General features: G+C 39.5%; 1 protein-coding gene across 10 annotated transcripts in view; it reads left to right on the top strand.

Moving 5' to 3' along the window:
* Positions 1 to 20,322, top strand: part of POU2F1 (POU class 2 homeobox 1) — a 113,126-nt gene that overhangs the window by 36,821 nt on the left and 55,983 nt on the right. For 4 of the 10 annotated variants that reach the window (XM_039713141.1, XM_039713140.1, XM_039713136.1 and 1 more), the window contains exon 1: positions 18,119 to 18,185. The exons of 3 other annotated variants lie outside the window; for them this stretch is intronic. In XM_039713141.1, coding sequence (XP_039569075.1) covers positions 18,158 to 18,185 — 28 coding nt within the window. In that variant the 5' untranslated portion in view covers positions 18,119 to 18,157. Of the gene's footprint in view, positions 1 to 18,114; positions 18,186 to 20,322 lie in introns of those variants that run through there. 3 more of the 10 variants (XM_039713133.1, XM_039713132.1, XM_039713134.1) reach the window with 2 other exon arrangements.

Genomic DNA, 20,322 nt, shown 5'->3' with positions numbered 1-20,322 from the left:
CTTTTAATTTTCTGTTGCTGGTAAGACAGCTGATAGAATTCAGCTTTGGTATTTTTAAGTCACAGCAGTCTGTCCACTAGTTTTTAACATGCTTAACTAGGAACTGTTGGACAAAATGTAACTAGTAATTCTAAGAGATGAGTATTGCATTGGATGTCTTGAGTCACTGTTGACTCAAAACATGTCCTGATTCTGAGGCTATGGCTTCAGTCGGTTTCTCTTGACATTGCCTGATGCATTGCAGTTTGTACATTGCTTTGTATTTGAAGGAAGCTGAGAAAATAAAGGTGCAAATGTAGGCAGTGTAAGACTTTTGAATGCTTTATTTAAGGGGAAAGCTAATATGTTACACTCACTAACATACTGGAGAAGAGCAGTAATGATGATGACTTGAGTGACTCCTCTATGTGTGTATCTGATTACAACTATTTTTTAGGCACTTTACAGTATAAAAATACATCTCTTTCTGAAACAGAAATATCTATATTAAGTTGTGGTTCCAAGCTTGGCTAAGCCAACTTAACAGCTTACTGAAGCTGAAATGGGACTCCCCTTGCTTCTTACCTTCAGATTCATTATCATATATTTGCTCTTCTTCCTTTGGAAAGTCTTCTACTGTTCTAACCAGTTATATACCCTTCTGGAGGGGTGTAGTGACAAAGCCAGCACAGTGTAGCCAAAAATGGTGGGAAATCCAAGTGTGGAGTGTGGCCTCCTTCCAACAGTGCTAAGCCATCACATTGCTGTACCCTGGTTCTTCATGCTGAAGCTGCGGCAAATCTCTTTAAGTTTCCTGCCACTGGAAGGACAGGGCAGCTCTCCTTCCTTTCCCACTCCTTCATTATTCAGCCTCTGTCCTTGTATCTGTTTTCAGTCTTTGGCTACCACACGTAGCTTATTTAACTTGAAAGGAAACAAATTTCCATTAGTTTTTTATGAAGTCAGTTTTCTTCTGGACTGCCAACTAAAATTGTTTCCCCCTCTGGTTAGGTGAGCACCAGGGAGGGCAGTGTGAGGGAAGAGGGAGGGCCAGCTTGTGACTGGGGGATAAAAAGAAAATGAAGCTTTTCTTTTTCAGTGCTGGACAGTCATAAGAATGTTATAAAATCTAAAAGTATTGTGAGGCTGTGATTTAAACAGTTCAAACCAAACTAGATTGATTCTGCTTGGTCCCACCCTCAATGGCATTTGCTCTGCTGGGCTTGCCTGATTTTGCAGGCATCCAGTTTGGGAGCTGAGCTGCCAGAATTGTTTTTCAGAAGGGTTAATTTTCTGATGCCCAGTTCTGTGGGCTAATCATGCCAGCCATGGGGTGAGTTGAATGCTGGTGTGACCCCATGGGAGGGATGGCCAGGGGAAAAGGGGATTGCCCTACAACTTTGTCAGCTTTGGTTCTTTTCACTATCACATTAATAATGTTTCAGCTACTTCTATATCTACCTGTGTAGATGTTTTGTAGATGGGATAATTGACAAACAAGAGGGAGATGTTATGTGAGTAAGACAATGTTTCTGCAGCCCTGAGGAAGATTGAGTTACAGTGGGAATAATCAGGTGTTTTTGAAAAATATGAATCAACAAAGGAGATAAAGGAGGCTGTGATGGATAGAAGGTACTTGACTGGGGCTTCTGGGAGTCAATATGGGTTGTTCTTGGTATGTTCCTGGCAATCATGTTCCCATGGTGATAGGAAAGCACTCAGTTATCTGTGTCTTGTTCTGGACTTGTATTGGACAGATGGAAATCAAAATACAGATCTTATACTTCTTGCATAATTAACATTTGCATCTCACTGCTGTGAGATGTAACGGAGGCCAAAAGATTAACAGGATCAGGAAAGAAAAGGGATTATTCATTTACAGTACATTATGCTAGGTTAAATGAAAGCTTTGTAAAGCCTTTGTAAAGAATTGAAAAACCATTATACAACAGGGAACAAATAAAGTGCTAACCAAAGGGGATTAGGAAGAAACTTCTCTGGTAAGTGGGCTATTCCATGGGTGTCCACTGTGAGGTTTCTTGTACCTCATATTAATCGTACATCAGGCAAGTTTTAGGGTCAGCAGTTCATCTCTTTGCAACAATTCTTATGACCACTTAAACAGATGCTATCTGTTGATTTGAATAGAAATGTGTAGTTGGAAAGACTGTGTAGGGAAGCAAAGTTTAAATTTAGTTGTGCACGAGATGTCTTTCCAGGAGAGAGAGCCTCTGGAGAAAGGCCAGGGTCTGCCACCATGAAAGTGTAACCAGAAACCTGACAAAGAAATAGCAAGGGTGATTATTTGCAGTAGGGGTGTGTGGTGACATTTTTGATGAGCATAGTGGACATCAAATTGGGGTTGGGGAGGTTTAAAAATTTGGCTAAAATAGTGGGCACATGATTGAGAACTGGATGTATGTCTGATTTCAAGTGTGATAATTAAAAAAAAAGTTATTAATAAAAATTGGTGCTCAAACCAAATAAGGTGATCTCAGCAGCAATAAAAAGGGCCTTTATAGTGTGATACATATGTTTCTGTAATTAGCAGAACAAAACCCCTAATAAATTAATCATTAATTTGATTGTTAATTTAATAGGCAAACTGATGATTCACTGCACACACAGGGTAGATTAGTTGTCAACTGAAGTAATACTGTAGACTTTGAACTTCCATAGTGAAGTAAAATATGGAATAGGAATTATGAGGAATGCTGTTTGAAGAGACTTCCTGGTGTTGTAGTCTGCCTGTTGACTCTTGCAGCCAAATAATCTCCAAGAGAACAACTTACGGTAAATGGACAAGTATTGATGGCTAGTATTTAAATACAAAAATGAGGGAAATGAAAGAATAAACTCAGAGGACTTATCTAAAATTGTACCTCTGCTACTGGGTATCTGCTATCCATCAGCAAAAGCATGCATCAGCATACTCATGCTGTCTGTACTCTGCTATTGAAGAATAATCATAATAAATACCTTAAACAGCTTCCCTGCTCCTGATGAGGCAAAGAGGGGTCGAAATGGAGGTCTGGCTGAGGAGGATTCCAGCTCTAGCTTTGTCAGTTTGCTCTCTGTACTCTCCTTCTGAAATAGCAGTCTGTTTTTTTCTCTCCACAGTGGTCATGTCCTGGTTAGCAAATAAGGAGGAGAGGCAGTGGCATGGCTTGGGAAGCACTGTCTGATGTAGACACATGGAATTATCTTTCTCAAGCTAATGGAATACAAGTACACGAGGAATTGCTTGGAATACCCTGGTCTCTTTTTCCTGATGGTGTTTAGCAAGCTGATAAAGCTCACGTAATACCAGTGAATGCCTTTATTTCAAAATTTGCATACAAGACTTGATGTGATTGCATGTTGGAGAATAAATGTCTCTGCAGGTAGAGAGAGCCAAAGTGAGCCACCATAACAGCACCTCTCCCTCCCCCTTCTCCCCCTTCTCCCCATTTATCAGCTTCTGCACTACTTAGACACCTCTCTGGCCTGATAAAGTAGTGCCAAAAAGCCACACCAAGCCCCCAAAATAGAGGAAATAATGGAATTTCCATTTCCCTCTTTGGTGAGAGACAGTTGTTAGGCTGACTGACCAGCCCATGGAGTTCTATTCCTTGGACACTTTCTGAAATGTGCAGAAGGGCGAGGACCTCTGTTCTTACACAGATCACAACCTGCTCACCTGCTTTTGAGTGGCTTTGAGTGTTTCCTAAAAATGCCATTCTCAAAGTTAAGTGGGAGTGGGGAGGAAGAGGAATGCTAGAGAGACTGTAAGAGTTGGATTTCTAAAATCTGTGAGACAAGGCAGCTTGCATTTAGTAGTTTAGACTGACTGGGAAAAAACCTCTCTAATTTGTTGATTTTAAGTGTTTGTTGATGTTGGTAAATCTTAAGTCACTAAGGAAGCTGCAGAGAGGGGGTGGAAAAATGAGTGAGTCAATAATGTCAAAAAATGGGGCAGTTTTATTTTAAAAGCTGGAGGTCAGTTGCACTCGCTTGAGTAACTAGATAATTTTATTTGCTGATAGACAATTTTTGGTCAATAAAAATAATCTAATGTCAATTCATACAATTTTCTGTGGTAGGAGAGAAAGTCTTTTCAGATGAATTTGCTGTAAGCCTTTTCAGTTCTTGTTAAGATTAAAGCTCTGTTTTGTAATTGTATTGATAAAATGCACTCTTTTATAATGTATCTGATTTAGAATGGCTTACTTCATTGATTACCAAATTAAAGTGATACAAAATCAATAGTAACACGTACTAAAAGGATTAAGGACAGGACAACTGAAAAATTTCAATACAGTTGTTAATGGAAAGTCAAAATCTACTGGCTGTGTCTTTTTTTTTCAGCAAGCGCTTTCTGTATCTGCCAGTGATCAGGAAGAAGCATGGAAGCTTTAGTGGTGAAGTTTTCATTGGATGCAAATATTGGTGGAGTTGCTGCTATCAGGTCCATTACCCCAAAGGGGTCTAAGTCACCAATTTTTTTTTTCTGGGAACTTACCCATGTATTTTAATTCTAAATAGAGTGTCTGCTAAACACCTAGCAAAAAAAGATGTAGGTTTCACTTTTGGTAGAGGAGCTTGTGCTCTGAAACACGTGCACTCTAAAAATGAGCTGAATCGTGATGAATTAGAGTCAGGAAATGGCTTTTGGAGTGAGGCAATACCTATGATAACACAATACTTGAGTTACAAATATGGTTGAGTCTGACCTTACAGTGCTGCTAGGAAATTTGTACCATCAGGAGAGTTGCTAACAGAGCCAAAGATGTGATGGATTCAGAACGTGAAAAGCCTGTCAAACTGAATTTAAAATTCAGAATTTTTGGTTACAAGTCAAACTTTTTGAACGGTGACTTGCTCACTGAGTCTAAGGGGTCTTATGGTTAAGGGAGCCTCTTGAACCAGCCCAAGGTGAACAGTAAGATCCTGTTACTGGAAACTGATGCTGGTGATTTCAGTCCTAGGGCATACCTTATATAAATGAACTGCCAGTTAACAGCTGAAGCTAAGAAAATGGTTTATAGCTCTGTCTATTAGAGTGTGTTAATGAGACTGTTCTTAATCCCATCCATCACCTGCAGGTTGAGACTGAAGTTACACAGGAGGTGCTCAATGGTCTCCTTTTATTACAGAAATGTTGTGTTTGTCTCCAGATCTCATCAGAAAGCAAAACTTTCACTCTTCCCTATTATCTTCTCTCTTCCTCTCCATCCCCTGTTTAAGCTGTTCATGGCCAGTACCATGGAGGGTTGGTCAAATGACATTTGAATTGCATATGGGCAATTTCAGTGCAAGTTTGTCCTCAGCATGCAGCTAATATCATGAAAGAAACCACAGCAGAGATAAGAGCTGTAGAGGACAGAATCAATATGTACTTAAATCTTCTATATTTTTGAGATGTATAAAACTTGCCTCTTTGTTGGTGTAAGGGATACATATGAGTGAGAGCAGAGAGCACACGTGTGTGTGTGCTTGGGTAAATTTGCATTTAGAGTGTCTCCTCCTTAACACCTGACATTAAATATTTATTTGTTATACCAGTATTAGCTGGTATTACTACTAATTCTTTCAAAATTGCATGTTCACTTTCAGTGTAAAATATCTCCATTTTTTAGCCTCTCAGGTTCCAGACTCTGCCAGTTGTCTGGAATAGGAATGCCCCTTTTATTTCTTCCTGTAAAATGTGCAAATTTACTGGCTTGAAATACAGACGGAATGCCTTCAGTTTTTAAGTCTTTGGCTTTTATTAATATGCAGTGGACTGTCAATGTTAATATGGTGTGGTTCTTAAAGTGCAAATTATGCCAGGTGTATAGGGGAATATTATTTTTTCCTTCCTTCTAATGAATTGTGATTTTTTCTTTTTCCCCCAACTGAGTGGGCTTACAGTCATCATTTTTAACACTAAATGGCATGTTTCTCTTGCTCAGTGGTTGTGCCCTGCTAAAGCTTTGTGTGTTTCTCTGGCCATTTTAATGCCACCAGCTCAGCTGTTTCTTTGAAGTGCTGCTGATTAGAAAAAGAAAAGAAGTCTGGAAGGCAGAAAAGGTGGAGAAGAAAACTGAAAGTACTTAAGCAAATGAGCAGCTTTCAAGTTAGTGATGGATTCAAGTTAGTTCCCACAGGTGGAATAATGGGACGAGCTCACATTTGTACAGTGTCTTGTATGTGTTATGGAGGAATAAAATTTATAGCTAATGTCCAATATGCACATTGAACTGCTCCTGTTTATATTTACCCTTTCCTAGATAAATATACATTCTCATATGGGACAAGTGGCATAATGGTGGCCTCTTGTGAAGTTACAGGCTGAATGTTCCTGGGTAAGCTTGCCATGTCCTCCTTGAAGAATAGGGATCACTGAGAGATGGTTATGTCAGGTACAAGGACAGACATTTTGTAAGGTCAGCACAAACAGGAGTGACTGATACTGAGGCTGTTTCTTATCAACCTCCTGCTCTTTTGAGGACTGATAAGCATCATGTTGTTATTTTTACTTAACCAGATTTCCAAATGAAAGAGAGGTTTGTGTTATGTCTTTCTGGCTTTTCCTTTCCACTCTCCCTCAATTTTAACCAAATTGAACAGATGTTTCAATGATACTAAGTTCCTGTTGAACAAGAGATAAGATCCTGAGTTTATGTGCAGTTAATATAGGGATTCCTAATGCTTCATGTATGAGATCTTTTATGTTACAATTGCTCATGGAAATAGCTGCTGTATTGTCATGCCCAACAAGTAGTCAAAAAGCCAATCAAATGCTAGGACTTAACAAGGAAAGATCAGAGTGCAAAGAAATATAAGAAGAAATAGCATTGTGCCACAATCCATTAGTGCTTCTTTCTCTTAGGTACTAGACTGTGCAGCTCTTCTCCTTAGACATTAAAAAATATGTAGAAAAGCAGCATTAGGAATTATTTTATGGAATCCATTCACAGTTAATGGACAGCTGTGTAGACTGTTATCATCCTAGAACATAGAGCTAAGGGGGGGATATGGCAGAAGTCACTGAAGTGTCATGGAGAGGGAATAGAAGCTTACAGTTCATGGATTCTTATTGTGCAACAAGTAGGAGACATTAAAATGGTGCTGCAGAAGAAGACAGATTCAAAGCAAAATAGAAAAGAATGTTTATTGTATGTCTAGACTGTAGGACTCCTTGCTGCAGGCTGATTCCTCAAAGTTTGCAGGGCTTCAATGGGATGTTAGTGCAGATTCATGGCAGAGAAAAATCTGTTGAGGTTACTTCATGTTTAGCAACATCCTCTGCCCCAAAAAGTCTTTGATTTTGTAATTGGGGATGGGAGAGGGTGGGCAGTGTCTTAGGTACCATCTGTGTTCCTGCTTCCCAAGAGCCATAGGATATTAGCAGGGATACTTGGGCCCATCCTTTCCCCTAAGCCTTGTTCTTACCTGAAGCCTCAGTCTGAGGAAAGGAGAGATTTCTTCTTTGTGGCTGTGTCAAAGGAAAAGCAGGGAAAGCCTGGTCCTTATCTGTGTGGCTTTTCTGGTGGGTTGACTATCCAGTACATACGTGTGGCCAGACAGTCCTCCCCTGGTTCCAAACCAGCCCCAGTGCCTTCTCCCTGGTTGTTTAGCCAGCTGGTATGGATTTGGTGAGAAATGGTTTGGAAACAGTGAGAAGGCTGGGGTGAAGAGCTGCAGGCTAAAGTAGAGAGCTGTGCATGCAGGATGCAGAAAGGCATGGAATTAATAGAAGGAGGGATCTGTGTTTGTAAGTAAGGAACAAAGGGCAGGTTTTGTGTGGAATGAACAGCTGTTTGTCAGTCACAGTAACTTGGGACTTTTACACTGAGACTTCAAAAGCTGATACAGAAAGAGTACAGTAAAAATTGGAAATATTACAAAGCACTTGTCAGAGAGTACTGTCTTGTGGAAGTCTTATAACTTGTCCAGAAGGATTTGAGTTTCTGACTTTTCTCTTCCAGCTATGTTTTTTTTTTGATGGCACGGTACAGAATGACAGGCATTTTCCAAATGCTGTAGTGTTTCTTGAACTTCAGTTCCTTGCAGCAGGAAAGAGAAACCATTTCCTTCACAGGCATCACCTCTTCTAAATAACAAATACTCACTTTACATGCTGAGCAATTGCTGGACTAGGAACATATCCAGAGGTTTATTTTCCTGTGTTAATCAAGGAAAAATGGATGTGCTTTTTAGTAGATGTTTCCTTTACAAGATGCAGTAATTGGTGTTTCACTTGCTGAGTGTTTAAACTCTGTAGCCAATATGAAGCAGATACAACCTCTTTCTCGTGGCCAGCTGTGCAAGTTGCTATGGGAACTCGGTGGGGACTATCTGCAGATTACTGCTCTGGGGACCACACCTGGCTTATTTGCATTCAATTTAACTTGGGGAAAATTCAAAAGAAGAAAAGAGGAGTGTAGACTCACTGGTAGGCAGGCAAAAAAGGGCTTGTCATTTTGAGACTGTGACATTGGATGGAAAAGATGCTCGTATTCACGCTTCTTGCAGGCTCATGCAGGGCTCTGAATTTTGTAACCTTTTTACATGCATTTCACCAGTGTTGTGAGGCTTGTTGGAAATGGAATGTAACAGAGGATTTTTTTTTTAATTGTCTCTGACTTAGTTAAATCCCATAGAATTTGCTAACTTTCTCTGCATTTTTAATGAGTAATCTCTCTGTGATGGTGAGGGATTGTGAAAGCAATGTGGAATACAGGTCCTTCTTTTAAAATGGCATGTTAGATCAACTCAGTGCAGTATTAAAATGTCAGTGCAATATTGAGTGTTGCTGGAGAGCTTAGCTTGAGGGGCTTTTTCTGAATACTGAATTGCTCTTCTTTCGGTGGTGACTGACTTCCTAAGAAGGCTGGGGAGTGATTTTCATTCAAGTCAGCAGCAGTGGTCAGTTGGCAGCTCTTGGGCTGTTCGTGGCTGGATTTTTGGGGATGATGGTATCCTGGCACTTAGGGGCTTTATTTTTTTCCTTGCTTGTTCATTCTCACTACAGCAACTTGCCTTTTGATCAAGACCGGACAAAAGTGATGAAAACAGCACTGTATGCTGACTTGCTCTTTATGTTATTTCTTCCACTGGGTTGGCACTGTTGTGGTGCCTTTCTGCAGGAAAACAACATGTAAACTGTTTTCAGAGGAGTAGGCTTAGAAGCTTTGAAAAATCTGAGAACACTACCTTATTTTAAAAAACCCTAATATAAATATATTACGTATATTTTTATAATATAGTATACATGTTCTATATAAAATGTAAAATATGTGTAAGTAAAAAAGTATATATATGTTTATATATAATATATATATGTGTGTGTGTGTGTATGTATTTAAAACATCCTGAGGATTATTGTGTGGTTGCTTGTAAACAGCTTCAGTTCTGATCCGTTGTTAATGTCACCAGAATGTGTGTGTGTATGTATTTAAAACATCCTGAGGATTATTGTGTGGTTGCTTGTAAACAGCTTCAGTTCTGATCTGTTAATGTCACCAGAGCTGTGGTGTCCCTTGAGAATTCCAGTTTTCAGCCAGGCTTGATGCTCTAGATCAGCCTACAGTGGTTTTATACAGAGATCTCGGACATTTATGAGGTGTACTTGTTTAATTTCTGTAGATTGGTCTACTATGACATCTTAGGGTTATTAGTAGTTATTTTTTAAATTCTTATGTGAGCAGTTCCTTGAATTTGGGGTTTAGTGCTCTAAGCTGGGTCTGTGCTAAACTACTTATTTGTATAATTGTATTTGTTACTCTGCTGCTGCTTCTGTCAGTCAACAACTCATTTTCTTTACTTTCAAAACCTTGCAATTCTAATGCCTTCTTCAATGCAGCTGATGAAAATAAGTAATTCTGTAGTTAAATTTTATGGTGTAGGAATCACATTTCCATTTTTGAGCATGGAAATGGCCTGTGTGAGACCAGAAATCAGAGTATTCTCCGGAGTGGCATTGGTGGGGTATGTGCATATGTGAATGTACTTGATAAAAGTTGTCAGCATTAGTGCTGAGAGTCAGTGTCCCAAAGAGGAAATAAACAGTTGTTGTGGGATTTTAATTTTTAATTTCTTCTGTTTGTCACACAATTTTCATGACAAAATTAATAAGATGGATGTGTAACACAGGAGTGGATTGAAGCTGTAGACAGTGAAAGTTATAAGGCAATATTCCTGCTGGAACCATCTCTCCAATTTGTTTGTTTCTGTGTCCTTGCTGCCTTTGTGTTTCATCAGGGTAAACATTTCTCCCTCTTGGGTTAAAAAGCAGATTTGGGTTAGTATTTCTCCTTGCAGTTGGAGTGGTTTTAAGGCAGAGCAGCTCCTGTGTAGCTGTGTAGGAGGCAGCAGGGCAGCAATGCTGCTTTTTGCTGCCTCAGCATTGATGGCCCATGGTTGTGGTACTGACAGGGCCCTAAATTAAGTGTCCTGGTTTTAATTTTTGATTTCTCTGTGGAAAAAAGAAAAACAAAAGAAATATGCATATGTGAGACTTGTGTTTTATTGAGGAATTGGAAACTAAGAATTTGAGTATTTTAAGCATCACATTTGAAAATTTTTGGTTAGGCCTTTGGACCTAATTTTTTGAATTGTCTTCTTTTACTCTGTAATTTTTAAGTAGATCAAGATTTTTCTTTTCTTCTGAGAGCATTCTGCCCCTGTCAAGCTAATAGCTCAAATCAAAATAAGTTACAAAAAACGAGGTAGTGTACAAAAGTTTATCTCTTCTGTGATTTCTGGAGAAATAAACAAGACATTCCTCTCTTCAGTGGTGTGTCCATGGGCCTGCAAATCCAACGTGCATGTCTTCCCAGCAAATCCTCTGCAAACACAGCCACAGGTGTCAGTCATGCTGCCCTTCATTGTTTCTAGTAAAATCCTTCTTGTGGTTATTTCTTGGAAAAGCTGATCAATGCCTTTTCTGCTTTAGCACAGCATAGGTGCTAAAATGGGCAAAACAGGGCTTGTGAGCATCTCGTGAAAAAGCTCACGTAGATCGTGCTTTATATGTGTAGTTATCCCGTGGTTCTCACTTTCTGCTGTTCCTAAATTATTGTAAATTAAAGACCCAGATGCCCAAGCACTCTGTATTATTTTTTTTTCCCTGGCTGATAGCAAATACAGTCTTGTGTTAGCTCTGAGCAGGCAAAATGATAGATTCTTGGATATGTGTGCTGATGGATGGAATCAGTGTCTGCAGTGTGAATAACTGTTTCTTTCTTCAGATCTTGCATCTGGCAATTTTTTGTTCAATTTGTAACATACAAAGCAGCTTGTCTGGAATTTGGCCTTTTCCTCTTTTGAGATCAAATAATTTAAGCTTCAGAAAGAAGCATTCTCATGACATGTCTTGTGGTTCCTACAGGTGTTAATAGTGTCTGGATCAGTGTGCTGAGGGCATTAAAGCAATATCCTTCCTTGGATTTGAGATAGTTATTAAGGAAGAGAGAGCAAAAGCAGTTCCTGCAAAGCGTGAGCACAACAGCCGTGCAACTTCAATTCATAGGATGAACTGCGGAGATTTTGCATGTGCTTTTTGCTATTAATTTGTTTGTCAAACACTCTAATTAGCTAACTAGAGCTAAATACTATCAGGGCTGTTGATATTGATGAATCCAGTTGGCTCCAGCAGGACTCATTGTAAGCTTAAACCCGTGACTTTGATTTATGTATTTTGAGAGTGACCTGTAGTGTAGTTAATGACAAGTGGTGTGGAGGCTCTGGGATTTGAGCAGTGCTGTGTGGTTAGGTCATACACTGAATTAGTCTCTTCTTTGTAGAGCCCCTGTTCATCAAGCTAGACTAGTAATTGGTACTTTGGCAAAGTGGAGAACAGGGAAACAGCATGTTGGCATAAGGCATTATGTTTTGATTTACAGGTGAGTTTGAAAATAGTGTTTTTAAGCTTTGAGGGCCCGTCCCCGTTATGTGAGTGGACACAGGGAGGCAAAATTAATGCTGTTGGAATGCACATGCAGTGATGCTTCCAGGCTGTAATAATTCATACAGCTGTAAAATAAATATTTCTGCTCAATATTTGAGCTTGGCATAAATGCTCTTCTGTGTCAAGGCAAGTCAATTGTGTTGTGATTTGCGTATTAGATAATATTTATTTTTCTGAAATATTTGGTATTTTTACTGTATATTGCAATAACAATTTGAAACTACCTTCATTGCTTGGTGTTTTGGCAGTATGAACTGCATTTACCTTTCCCATTCAAATGTGTGTGCATGATTTCAGTAGAATAGTGAGGAAGACACGTTCCCACAAATGTCATCTGTGGGGACAAATGACCCCACCTTAGGTCCAGGAGGTACGTTAGGATTGGCTGGTGTTCCCTGCCAGGGGAAATTTGGGGTCACCCCGTTCCTTACAGGGCTGGTGCCTGATGGTGCTCCAGGTTCTCCAGCTGCCCCAAGATGCAGCATCCAAAAAAGCTTGCAAGCTTTTAATGAGGTTGGTTTTGGGTTTTGTTTGGTGGGGAGGGAAAGCTGGGGAAGAGGGGGAAGTAATATGGCCTCTTTTCCCCTCAGTACCACTATAACATAGACATGCACCCTGAAGTCCCTTTTTTCCTAATTCTGATAGATGTTGAAGTTTGACTGATCTTGTTCTCCAGCCCTCCCTTGTGTTTTGTTCATGTAACTTCACATCAGTCTTTTCAGACTTTATTTTGTCCTGCAGTCCTTTTTTGAAAAGCAATGTGAGGCATGCAAATCCTGTAATAAAATACAAGTGGTGTTAACTAATAGACAAAATACATCTACACAAGGTGCTCAATACTTGTCAGTGTGAAGTGGTTAGGATTTACAAATCAATAATTTTGAAGAATGAGAACTACATAAGTGGACAAAAAATTCAAAACAGGCGTTTCCCATACAATAGTCACATTTTAAGAAATTTTTGTGTGTGCTTTTAAAATAATCCTGCTTAAGTTTGCATATTGTTTTCATATACAAGTTTACTAGAACAATGAATATGTAGTGGTATTGCACCATACCAGAAGTGTGGTGGAATCAGCATGATTTGTTAATTTTCTATACTAACTTCAAGTTAAATTGGAAGGAGGTGAATGCCCTGAAGACAATAAAATGTGCTAATGTGCAACAGCTCTGTGGCAGGTGGAACATGGTAGTTAAACACAAATTGGTTTTCAAAGGCGTGACACTTCAGGTTGGTTTTTGAATTAAGCTCCTGGAATCGGTGCTTATGATGCATGTAAATAAACAAAAAACCACTAAAAACAACATGAAAGAAAAAGTCTCAAGCCATTATGAAATAGTCATGAAAACCATGAAAACATAATGAGTGGAACAGGAGAGCTTAATTCAGGACATGTAAAGACCTGATGTTTACTGCTCTTCAAAATATTCCATCATTTCTAAGTAAATGTTATGACAATAACATTTACTTAGATAACAGGGGTTGACTGCACTGAATATGTATCCTTTGCTATTAAAAAGAAAACATTCAACAGGATGGAAGAAAAACTTTAATGTAAATATAATAGGGATGCTTTCTTATGTTCCATGGCTTGTAGGCAGTGAGGGTAGGGCAAAGTGTTCAGATGATACACCTGAGTGGCAGAACTAGCTGTGAGTTTCAAATAAGGTTGTTTGCTTGTGGACATTATAATTCTGTATTTTTTGAATGAGGATATTTATTTTATTTCTCTCATCATATCACTGCCCTCCTTTTTTCTTCCCTCCTTGTGTGGTGGTATTGTAAATTTGTCATCAACACAGTTTTCTTTCTATGAAAAAAAAAAGACTTAATCCATGGTAGTTGCTACCTTCTGTGGGCAAAAATAAGTTGCATAAAAAACCAAAGCCACAAACAAACCCTTTTATATTAATGTATCAGGTGCTTACAAGTATCCGCTGTCCTGCACTGATAAGATAAATTAGCATTCCTGCTTAGCTCTCCACATGCTTAATTTCCTTCAAAAATGTACACAAAGGAATTTTGAAAGGCATTTTGTGTGGTTGAAAGTTTTAAAGGATAGTTATGATTTGAGTTTGTGAGAAGTAAAATTAGATGTAGACTAAAATTCCAATTCATAGTAATTGCCTAATGGCTGGTAAGTCTAAACCAGGCCAATTTTATTTGCCTTTTCCAGACAACTGCTCTTTTTGGCTTTCAGAGCAAACTTACCAATTTTCAGATAAAATCAATTCTCTTAGCCACAGTCAAAGGTGGTGGCTAAAATTAGAGTTAGCTTGCAGCCCTACCTATGAACAGGCTGTTGTCTGTCCATAATTACTCTAAGAGGATAGTGCCAACTTTAATAACAGTTTATTTTGTTGAAGTATGTGATTTTTACAATTTTTAAAATAACACATTGGAGTTCTGTTTGTTGAAATTTGAAATTTTTTTTAGGTTTTATTTGGCTTGTGAGATGGAGACTTGGGAATGTCTTGAGTTACAATGTAGTACCTTCAAGGTAAAATGTCCTAAGCATTGATACACTTATGAAAGCGTCATGCTAATGTTGCAGTTAATACTGTGTTTCCTTTCCCTGCATTTTGTACTCCATTTGTATGTATTCCTTTGCACTCTACTCCAAGTACACTGTTTAAAAGGGAAATAATGAGTTGGTTTATTGGGTAATCTCATCAGAAAGTCAGCCCTGAAGTTTGCAAAGGTCATGCTTGTCACTGAGCTGGATAGGAGTAGAAATTTCTTAGCTGTCATGGAGGGCATGTAGTAAATGACATTTTAGTAATATATGGAAACACATCCATATAAAAAAAAACAAGAGTTGCATAGTCTACAGGTAAAAATGATGTTCCCTTTCCAAAAACAGAGTTATTAAGGAATCAGGTATTGTCATTATAACTGAATAAAGAAAGTAACATACTTGTGGGGCAAACTGCAAAAGGAAGACATTCATTTGAAGTGGTATGGTGTGGAAAAACATAGAAAGTGACAAAAAGAAGTAAATGAGATAGAGTCTCCTGATATGTTGTCTGCAGGTTCTGAAGTGTCTGGCTGAAGAAAATCCACCTATGTCCTACCTGGCTCTGTGTTAGTTTCTTTGGTTTTAAGAAAGAGTTTGGATAGGATTATGGGGGGAAAATCATTAATGTAAAAACTGTAGACTTGGCTGAAGAGGAGAGAGACATTTTTGAGATATCTGTAGTTTTATGGGATGTGGCGAGCTTTTTAGTTATCATAAGGTGCAACATTTTCTCTTCTGAGAGGTGCCTTTGGAGAAAAAATGAAACTGTGAGCAAAGCTGTTTTGCTTAAACATGAGTACCAGAGGTATATCCTTAGTTCAGGGTGTTAAGTAACTTTTAATAAGTAGCCATAAAGAAAAGAATGGGCAGTGTTGTGGCAGAACCTAAAGAGAACATTAAACTAATGTATTCCACCTCTGGTTTTGGAGCAGAGTGATAGGCACCATTCCTCCCCAGACATTTTTTTTCTCTACTAGGGCAGAGATTAAAAGACTGTCAATGGTAAATCTAAAAAAAAAAAAAAAAAAAAACCCCAAAAAAGACCACCCAAAAAAATCCCCAAAAACCCCAGAACAAAACAAAAAGTGGATGCCCCATCCCTGGAAGTGTTCATGACCAGGCTGGATGGGGCTTTGAGCAACCTGGTCTAGTGGAAGGTGTCCCTGCCCAGGGCAGGGGGCTGGAGCAGCCTGATCATTAAGGTCCCTTCCAACCCAAACCATTCTATGATTCTATGAACTTAGATAAAAGGTAAGATAATGAAATTGTCAAAGAATCAAGTGGTCACTGAAAGAACCATCTGGTTTGGGTTTTTTGTGGTGTTTGGTTTTGGTTGGCTGGTTGGTTTGTGGAGGGCTTTTGTTTATTTGTCTTCTTTTTTTTTGGCCAGTTGTTAGTTTGACAGGTCAACACAACAATATTTTTTTAGTTCAATTAGGCTGTTAGTGGGTGTTACAGCTCCAGTGAAGGTTTGTGTGGGGGTTGATGTTTGTGAGGCAGATCAGCCATGGCCACACGCGTGCCCGATTCCAACGGTCACTTCCTGCGCCCTCGCGGCTGCACCTGTGTTCCACCAGCACAGCACCCTCTGTCTGAGGAGAGCTCTGCTGTCCTGCTCTGCTGCTGCCTCAGCTCAGCCACTTGCTTTGTCAAGCACCTGGTTTGTTACACCATTGGTGTCCAGGCTCTTCTGATAAAGCAAACGGATTATCTCCCAGTGCACTCCAAAAATACGTATGCAGGAGTGAAGTTTGCTGAAGGTCTGTGAGCCATGAATGTGTGCCTCAGAGGTCTCAGTGGGACACGTGAGTGAGTAGAAAACCAGGTTGGAAACAAGGTATTAGGAAAACCTGTTCAGCACGTGCAGTTGTCTCCCTGTAGTAGGGATCACCTTCTACCTCTCTTCTTGCAATCTTTTTCAAGTGTAGATCACTCATGTTAAATATATAGCTGGGAACATCTTGTGTTAAGTAGAGATATGAACCTGAACAGAAGAAGAGGTCAAGCATGGAAATAAATTCCAGTCAGTACTGGATGATTGAGAAGTCCCTTTTCTTTCACTCCCTCTTGTTTGTAGAGGTGGTGCTTGAATTCACTTGAGAAATGAGGAGAAGAAAAGTACAGCTACAATATTTTTAAAGGAAAAAAAAAAAAGAGAAAAACTACTTACTCTTTGAATTCACATTAGCACCTGGAAGTGGGTGGCTCAACCCTGTAATCCTGTAATCATCTGCATCATCATACTACCTTTTCCTGATCAGAATATGGAGTAATAAATTTTGTGATGGCTGCATCATGAACTTTCATATAAATGTTCTTGCTGTTTAGGACACGAGTTTTTGAGTGGCAAACAAACTGTTTGCAGTGGTTTAATAGAGCCTCATAGCTAGTCCACTTACTTCTGTGGACCTCTTTTGGAAAAGAAGATTGATTTCTCCACAGACCAAAGCCTCTCCTCAGTTCTCCAGTGCTCCAGTGTACTTTGTGGTCGCAGCAGCAAGCGCGTTCTGGTTATCACTGAGTGGTTCAAAGATGCAACGTGGGTGTGACGTGCCCCTTTGAAAAACCATAGCTCTGCAAATAAGCTTTCTTTAGCCATATTGTGTACATGCTTGAAGGGATTAGTAATAGATTTTTGGGTTTTTTCTTGGAAGTCATTGGAAAGCAAAAGACTAAATCTATTTTGATTTCACTCGGGATAGATTAATGGGTGTCAAATGTTACACAATACTTGACATATCCACTGCTGCTAAGTTGGCCGTGGCAAAGGGATTACCCGATAATGAATCACCAAGCTCTTTAGCCTTTTAAAGGGAATCGTGCCACTTCCTTGCCCTGGCAGGACTCTCTTCCCTGCCTGGGACCTTGCTGAGACAGTGCGTGTTCGTGTGTGGAAAACTCCACGCAGATGTGCAAGCACCAGCTTGACAGCTTTGTGTTCAGCTTCTACCTTGCTAATTGTTTTCGTGGGATTATTTGGATTGTGTGGAAAGCTTTTTCCAAATCCCCTTTATTACTGATGTTATTGTTGCCAGCAGGAATAAGATTAAAGGTGCTTAAGTCTGTAGAGTTGTTTCTAATTTGTACGTGTCATTTCAGTGGCATTTGAACAGAACTCTGTCTCTTCCCCTCCCTGATCCCCTGTGGTACTGTGCTTGAGTCAGGGCTGAGAAGCCAAGCTATTGGAAGAAAATTCATTTTGTTCCCTAATTATTATGCTGGCACTCGGGAGATAATTTTTCCCTTCATGCACTGCCAATTAATATGCAAATGAGCTGATAAATATTTATACCGTGATTTAAATTATGCAGGGAGCGCTTTCAGTGTACTCTGCAAATGAATTGTTCATGGACTTCAAAGTGCTGGCTGCTGTGCTAACGAGAGGAGATTTGCATAAGGCCCTAATCAGGCGCATACTGATTAAGCTTCATTATGGAAACTGCCAGCTGCAATCTTTGTTTCTATTTTATTACAAAAAGGGGAACTTTTCACGCTTCAGTCGCCTTGACAATGTCAGACACAGCTAGTAGGAGAGACTAAAACTCCACACAGCAACTGAAGTTTCCCTGTTCAGTTGAAGATTGCTATGGTGTAACTGAAGTTGTATTTCTCCCCCCACCTCCCCACTCCCTTTCATGTTCAGTGAGAGCAGTAGTGTAGATTTGATAGAAATTGCCATTCTCCCGTTCCTTGGACTATCTGAACCTGTAGAGGATACCACAGCAATGCTGGACTGCAGCGACTACGTTCTAGGTGGGTACCAGCTCAGCTCTTTCTTATGGACACCGAGGCTGGGAGATTGACTATGCATAGTGGCTTAATCACATATGCAGAAGGTATTTGTGGGGCTGAAGCTCACCAGTGAATCGGCAGCAAATAGCTGCCTGCTAGATGGATAGCTCGATCTGTACCAGGGAAATACATGCTTTGGTTGGTTTGTTTGTTTGTTTGTTTTCCCTCTTTTCCCTCGCTCCTCTGCACAGACTTGGGTGATATTAATACAGACCTTTTGCTTTTAGGATTTAAGTCTGAGAAGCATTTGCCTTCTAACACAGGGCTTGACTTGCATATATGTGTGTTATGCATGTTAAAGCATTAAAATTAATGACAGGGAGCCTGAGTGTTGAAGGAATTTAGGAACTGTATTGAGCCATTCCACAAGAGCATGTATGTTATGTCTGTGTATTTTTAATACAGCAAGGTTCTTCGTGTGTAATAGAAAATAAGGGGGAGTGCACAGTGGTTGCCATTGATACCGTTGCAAGCTGTGCTTAAGGTTACTGGGATAATATATTTCCTGCGCTGAGTTTCCATCAGGACTGCAGAACAGACATGCCGTAATTCCTTCTTCGTGTCTCTTTAAGTTATTTATAGTAATGGATCATCTCAATTTTACAATAGGCTTTATTTATTTTCAAGGCTTTTCCCCGCAAACCCCAATGTGTGTGTGTATATATATATATATATATGTATATATATATATAATTTTTTTTATTATTCTTTTCATTCTATCATATAAGTTCATGTAAGAACTTATATCTCTAAGTAAAAGAATATTTTTTTGAATGGTAAATTTTAAAGCAGACGTTTGAGTATGTTTGTTTCTGAATATGATGTGGGTTTTGAAAATTAATTTCTAAATAATTCTTGTCATGTCTTCACTCACATTAAACTTTGTTTTTCCCATGCACATAAATGAATCTTTTTTGCTGGTGCAAATGGAGTATCAGGCAATTCCACTTTAATAGGTGGAAGGAAACAGTTAATGGTCTATACCATGTTATGATTTTCTTTGCTTTGCCAGCTGTGTGCAGTCTTTATAATGCTTCAGGTTGGTCCAGTGTCCACTGCTTCTTTCTCCTGAATGCCTTTGGAAATGTTCCTGAGGGTGTGTGAAAGGCTGGCACAGCACTGCCTGGCGACACCTCAGCCCTGCTAGCAGAGTAGCAGCATGGAATGTATTCACTCCTGAGAGTTTGATTTCAATCATGCACCTGCTGCTTTCGATCCTTCCTTCTGGGGAGTTTGTTTTTAGACAATGTTGGCAGAAGTTGTAGCCCAGGGCCTTTATTTAAAACCCAAGGAAGATCTAAAGGAAGAAAAAAAGGTGAAGGCATTAAGGCTCGGGGTTTTTTTAGCCCACTTCATTTGTTTATTCTTTTAAGTTTGAAGCAGAAATTGCACGAGCACGTATAAACCAAGCAGCCTTTTTATTCAACATAGAATGAATCGGTAGGTTGAGTATCCCGCGGATACGAGCCTGTTTTGCTGGTAGCAGTTTTGTGCTTCAGATGGATGTCATACCATTTGCAATGGAAATAGCTGCATTGTTCTTGATGCTTTACATGCAGAAGGCCCACAGATTGAACAAGAAATAGTCAGCTGGTGAAATAATGGATGCTATCCTTCGCTTGAACCTGAGCACTACCAGAAAGATGTTTCTTCTTCTAACTTGCTGCTTTTCTCAATAGCAATGTTTGAGGTCTTTGTTAAGGATGGATCTTGACAATAAAATATTCTTCATTTAGACAGGCTTTTGGTAGTTAAGTAAACTTTGTGTATGTCTAGTACTAAAAAACCTATTCTAGAAGAATGTATTTTGCAGCATAGCCTGACAGAAAAACGTGTCCTGGCTTGCTTTTTGGAAAGAGGTCTGTACAGTTATAACTTTGTGTGACTGAGCAAACTTGCTCATCATGTAGGAAGGCTTCTTGTGTGAGCTTCCTCATGGGATGGAACAGTGACTGCCCTGCTTGAGTTCTGTGCACAGGACAGCTGTGTCCCACCTCTGGATTTAGTTTGCTTTGCTTTATTCTATCATGAGTAGCCTGCACCTTGGCTCTAATACTTCAATTCCTGCAACAAACTAGCAACAGGAGGCTCTTGGCTC

This window comes from Passer montanus, unplaced genomic scaffold (assembly GCF_014805655.1).
Source record: "Passer montanus isolate IOZ18808 unplaced genomic scaffold, ASM1480565v1 scaffold28, whole genome shotgun sequence".
NCBI classification, from domain to species: Eukaryota; Metazoa; Chordata; class Aves; order Passeriformes; family Passeridae; genus Passer; species Passer montanus.
The sequence above is the reverse complement of the archived record's forward strand: the minus strand, read 5'-3'. Positions and strand labels throughout refer to the sequence as shown.